At 44.1% G+C, this 5,776-nt stretch overlaps 1 protein-coding gene across 2 annotated transcripts; it reads left to right on the top strand.

The window, feature by feature from the left end:
• Positions 1–766: 766 nt before the first annotated feature.
• Positions 767–5,197, top strand: LOC147623207 (cellulose synthase A catalytic subunit 7 [UDP-forming]-like). Of its 2 annotated transcripts, XM_086821289.1 has the most exons (9): positions 769–1,210; positions 1,348–1,684; positions 1,798–1,974; positions 2,097–2,213; positions 2,308–2,520; positions 2,772–2,901; positions 3,133–3,302; positions 3,740–4,095; positions 4,194–5,197. In XM_086821289.1, exons 1-8 carry the CDS (start codon positions 906–908, stop codon positions 3,884–3,886), a joined length of 1,596 nt encoding a protein of 531 aa, XP_086677415.1. In that variant the 5' UTR covers positions 769–905; the 3' UTR covers positions 3,887–4,095; positions 4,194–5,197. The 2 variants fall into 2 exon arrangements, with proteins under 2 accessions (XP_086677416.1, XP_086677415.1); XM_086821290.1 differs by lacking the exon at positions 2,772–2,901 and having other exon boundaries at positions 767–1,210.
• Positions 5,198–5,776: the final 579 nt, after the last annotated feature.

The raw sequence follows: 5,776 nt of genomic DNA, 5'->3' as shown, positions 1-5,776 counted from the left end.
TGCCTATATATATGGCAACACGGCAAACGTGAGATCATTGGCGAGAGAGAGAGAGAGAGAGAGAGAGAGAGAGAGAGAGAGATGCTAACTAGGGGATAGAGAGCTCGTCGCTGGACACTGGCCGATAGGAGGAGAGCTCGTCGGCACTTCCAAGAGCTTGCACATCCATGCTTCCCAAAGCCTACATGCCAACAAAAAAAGCAATCCGCGACACAATGAGAGAGAGAGAGAGAGAGAGAGAGAGAGAGAGAGAGAGAGAGCTGGACAGTGCCCACCGATAAAAGGAGAGCACGGACATCGACGGTTCCAATAGCCTGCACAATCGGGAGTTGACAAAAAGAAAGGACATGAAGAGCTCGCCGGGGCACTGCGCGAATAGGAGGCCTGGAGGGGAGCGGACCAAAACGCCATGAAGTTAAATAAGGGCGGCGAATTGCAACCTGGGAGCTGCAACACCTGCAACCTCTGCAACCGGCCGCCCAGCATCAAATAGGGGCGGCGTGGATGTGAGCGATGCATACGCAAAAGAAGTTGACGCATGGACGGCAGTGTAAGCCATGTAAGAGATAGTATAGAAGGTTCTCTTGAAATACTTTTTCCCCTCACCTCACCCAAATGATCAAACCTTCTAGTTATGTATTGAAAGGTTAAAAACCTTTAAAGCCCAACTTGGAGGTTATTAAAACCTTTGATTTTTTTTTGGAAAAAGGTAAAGTTCCTGACACTGCCTCCATTATCGAAATTGGCCGGTCCCTGAACTGCTGGTGGGCCGTATCCCGAGCTCAACTGTAATCATCTTCTTAGGGCCTTCACAAGAAGTCATCTCTTCCCCCTTCTTCCCATCAGCTCAGTTGTGATCATCTTCTTCCCCCTTCCGGCTACGTATACGAACTAACCTATAATATATGGAAGGAGGAGGAGGAAGACGCGGAGGAGGACAGTCTTCTGATCTCCATCTCCACGAATATGTTGCTACTTCTAAGATTGTCAAGAATCAGATCTACCACAAGGCTGTCCTTCTTGTTCGTACGGGGCTCTGTGTTCTATTTTTGATCTACCGCGTTAGCACCTGCACTTGCTTGGATGGCCTCGTGATTGTAGCGTTGGCGTGCGAGGTGTGGCTAGGGATCTCGGCTCATCTTTTCATGTTCGCGAAGTGGTTCCTTGTCGAGCGCGAAACGCACCCGGAGAGGCTGTTGGCCTTGATAAGGTATAGTGGTGTAGCTAGCAGCTCTACCAATTCCCACCTTCACCAAAAACATCACGTCTCTATTGCATAGCTGTTGAGCGCCATGGTCCCCATGGATCGATGCAGTGTCTTAAAATTTCTTCAATGTTTGAGTGTAGTTCCGGCCACTTGCCAGAACTTCCGCCGGTGGACGTGTTTGTGACCACGGCTGACCCGATGAAAGAGCCACCGTTAATCGCCGTCAACACCGTCTTATCTGTCCTAGCACTAGACTATCCGGCCGACAAGCTTTGCTGCTATGTGTCGGACGACGGAGGCTCCCTCCTCACGCTCTGGGCTCTCAAGGAGGCAGCCACCTTTGCCAGGGCATGGGTGCCCTTTTGCAAGCGATTTCAGATAACAGAGCCGCGGGCCCCTGGTCCCCACTTCGCTAGCAAGGCCGCTGCTGCTGACGCCCAGCTCAGAGGCTACTCAAAGGAGTGGCACGCCACGAAGGTAAGCCCTATAGGTATCCTATGTATTTTCTTTCTCATGTTAATGTACAATTAGCTAGTGACCATACTTTTAATCATATCCTCAGGCTTTAATCACCATATCCCGATCTGCAGGCAGAGTACGAAGCGCTGCAAAGCCGATTAAGCTCTATGGCCGCAAAATACTGCAGTAATTCAAAGGAGGAAGCAGTCAAGCTCTTACTCGACAAATTAACTAGTTCCGATGGACATGACCGATACTCATCGTGGGCTTCCAATTACGATCACCACAATCATCCAGCCTACTGTGAGGTTAGGCCCTAATCAAAGCATGTTTAAGATGTAATTTGTAATACTATAGTCTACCACGTCCACCACATGTAGACAGTGGGCTGCCCTATTTAGACTGATGTTGTTGATGAAATTTTGCACAGATATGTGTGGAGAAGCCTGAAAGTGAAGCTGACTTTTTACCGTGCCTTGTGTATATCTCCCGCGAGAAGCGTCCCGAGCACAGCCATCACTACAAAGCCGGTGCCATGAATGCATTGGTACTCTTCTTCTACCCATTGTCATGACGCTGATTATAAGGTGCAGCCGCTTCACTGAACAATCCTACTAAACTAATGTTTTATAAATTCCAAGATCCGCGTCTCCGGGGTCTTTACAAACGCCCCTTTTATTCTGAACCTGGACTGTGACATGTACGTGAACGACGCCAGAGCCATTCTGCGAGCCCTGTGCTTTCTCATGGACCTGGGCACCAGCAGAGAAACGGGCTTTGTGCAGTTTCCTCAATGCTTTGAAAGCGTAGACGAGGATGACATCTACGGAAATCGCATGAAGACAACCATGGAGGTATACATTCAACTAATGATCATGCATATACAAGCTTTACATTAGCATTCAAGGCGAGGACAAAATCTCAAGCTCTATTAGCCTGAAGTGTGCAAAACTTTGGATGTCGTTGCACTATTCATTGATTCGTTGAAGCCCTTGCAGCCTGTATACGTGTACAAGGCTCTGTGCAATTGTTAAGATTTTCCTTTTCTCTCTAGTTGTGGCATTTAAGGGATAAGAACATTTGCTAAGGTAATTCCTCACTCCAGATGTATATGAAAGGAATGGATGGCTTCCAAGGTCCGGCATACCTTGGGACAGGGTGCGTTCACAAGAGAGAAGCCTTGTATGGCAACAAGCCACATGCTGTTGTTGGGACAGATAAGGTCATGATTAATGGTAAGTATTTAAGCTATTCTTGAGTAGACGTGTACTACTCAAATGGAGAGCTAGGTTGTCTTTCAAGGTTTTTAAGCTTCCACCTAAACCCACTAATAACTTCTAAATTATGCTACTGAAATTCTTTTTTTCTTTTTTCTTTTTTCTTCTTTTCAAACGAAGACCTTATACTGTAGAATTAGCTCACAATTTGGATAATGTCAGCTAACAGTACTGTGTGGGTTGATGCAGGACGTGAAACAGAGCTATTGGGCCGTTGCCAAAGTCTTGCTATTTGTGCCCAAAGCATAACATCAAACATGAGGAACTATAGCCCTCTCCTGAATGGCCATGCCTTGATAGAGGAGGCCATTAAATTGCTTGATTGCACTTATGAACACAAGACAAGTTGGGGCAAAGAGGTACAGTACCCCCGTTTCATAAGTATTTGTTCTGTAATGAGATTAATGCACACCATATTGTGTGACATGTTATGTTATGTTATATGTACCCTTATTTGCAACCCTTATATATATATATATATATATATATATATATATAATATACATATTTATATATAGTCCTTGGTAGATGTAACACCTTGGCCTACTAATGAGTAGGTTCAAATGTTATGTTATATGTACCCTTATTTGCTACCCTTATATATATATATATATATATATATATATAGTCCTTGGTGGATGTAACACCTTGGCCTACTAATGAGTAGGTTCAAGTTTCAGGCCCTGGCCAGTGGCACCTAATTAAAGTGTCAGTAGCTATAAATTATCAGTCTCTTAAAACGACTACTATGTAGTATTAGTGTTTTACACATTGCATGTGCATCATGGCTTTTCAGATTGGCTTGATCTACGGCTCTACAACGGAAGACTTGATGACGTGTTTAATGATTCATAACAGAGGCTGGAGGTCAGTGTATTGCAATGCACCATCGACCCCTCCAGCATTCTTGGGCTGTGCCCTACGACGAGTGAGGATGCTTTAACAACGAGAGAAAGATTCAGCATGGGATGGCTAGAGATTTTATTCAGCACCAACTCTCCGTTTTTAGTGAGAAAAACTCAAGGGCTAATCGCAGTTCAAAGGATCAGTTACATATGCTACTTCTTAAGTCCGCTAGCATGCATTCCATTGTTCACATATGCGTTGCTGCCAGCATTGTCGTTACTTGCAGATAGGCCGTTACTCCCGAAGGTGTGCCGTGTTTAGTGCAAGCGCTTAATGAAAGATGTTCATCAAAGCTTCTTATAATCTAAGTATATAATTAATGATGATGCAAATTGCCTTTGCAGGTGGATGATCCAGCAATTCTGATCCCAATTAGCCTATTTGTGTGGGTGTATTGGACCAGCTATTATGAAAGCATGTTGTTAGGTGCGGGGCCAAGGGAGTGGTGGAACAACGAGAGAATGGAGTTCATTGTGGCGGTTACCTCGAACGTCTTCGCTACCTTCAAGGTGCTTAAAAAGATTGCAGGCCTGTCCGAGACCACGTTCGTCGTGACACCTAAACAACACATCGTAAGCAGCAGCACTTCCAATGATCATGATGTTAATGATGATCAGCAGCAGCAGCCCGTGCAGGGCTTTGCGGTGAACTGTAACTCACCACTGTTTATCCCTCCCATAGCATTGGTGCTGCTGAACGCAGGAGCTGTAGTGGTGGCCATATCCCGCACCTGCTTAACTATTTTCGGTGATCACAGTAGGGCAGATGAGAGATCATGGCGTGGCCGCAACTTGCCGTCCATCACTGTAGAGGCCGCGTGTGCTGCGTGGGTGTTGTTTGTTTTGCAGCCTTTCGCAAGAGGGTTGTGCTTATGGTGCCAGGGTCGAAAAGGGCCTCTAGCTCTTCGTTCCTCCACCGTCGTGCGCTCTTCCCTCGTTGCCCTGGCCTTGTTCTTGCCGTGGTCGTCATCTCTCTACACTAACAACTGACTCCCACACAACACATCACAGACTCCCACACAATTGACAGCACATCACGATTTACACCACAATCCAGTACAAATTACCTACTACTCCCGTTTGGCTGTTAATCTACACCTAGTACCTTGGTACTTCAAGAATCAAAATGACTTGAGGATCCATTGAACTTGCCTTAATTTGTACTCCAAAATGAGGTTTATATTTTCTTCAACGTACAAAGCCTTTAATATTCGCTTCGGCCTCAAGATGGTGCCACATTCCTTAGTGACTTTTAGCATCATCGTGCATATATATATATATATATATATATACATATATGCACATGTATCCACATATACGTATAAATATACATATCTACATTTTTTAAATATAAATGTATACACAAAAATACACATATACATATCAACTCTTACATCTCGCACCCTATCGTATTGGGCTTCAGGTTAAGGTTCTAGTGATCTCTTAAGGTTTCATGGTTGCAATGTTTGGTTAACTTTAAGCATCATTTGAAGCTTGAGAACGTATTTGAACCCTACAGTGACTTGAAATTTAAGCACGCACACCAAAATACCTTGAAAGTATTGGAAGGAAAATTGAAGGGTTCTCCAAAATGAAGTCATTTTTTTAACACTAGTTCTGTAATTGGACACTAAAGTGTCTTGAGGACACTAAAGTGTCCTGAAAGTTAGCATTTTTCTTGAATTTTTGTGGGCAATCTATTAAGAGTTTTGAAATGCTTAACATCCACAGATGTTCCTCAAGACCCAAAAAAATTTGAGATTTTTTAAATTGAACTTTTCTTAGCTTTTGCAAGGCAATATTTTAATTTTCTTAGACGCATGCTGATAAAACCATGATTTTTGCTGTTTTCAAAATAGTAGTAATTTGTACATAACTTTTAGAAGGGACATAGTTTGATCATGAAACTTGGCTTGATGGAAAGCCCA

Source organism: Cibotium barometz, chromosome 27, assembly GCF_041138505.1.
Source record: "Cibotium barometz isolate CiBa-2024 chromosome 27, ASM4113850v1, whole genome shotgun sequence".
NCBI classification, from domain to species: domain Eukaryota; kingdom Viridiplantae; phylum Streptophyta; class Polypodiopsida; order Cyatheales; family Cibotiaceae; genus Cibotium; species Cibotium barometz.
The sequence above is the reverse complement of the archived record's forward strand: the minus strand, read 5'-3'. Positions and strand labels throughout refer to the sequence as shown.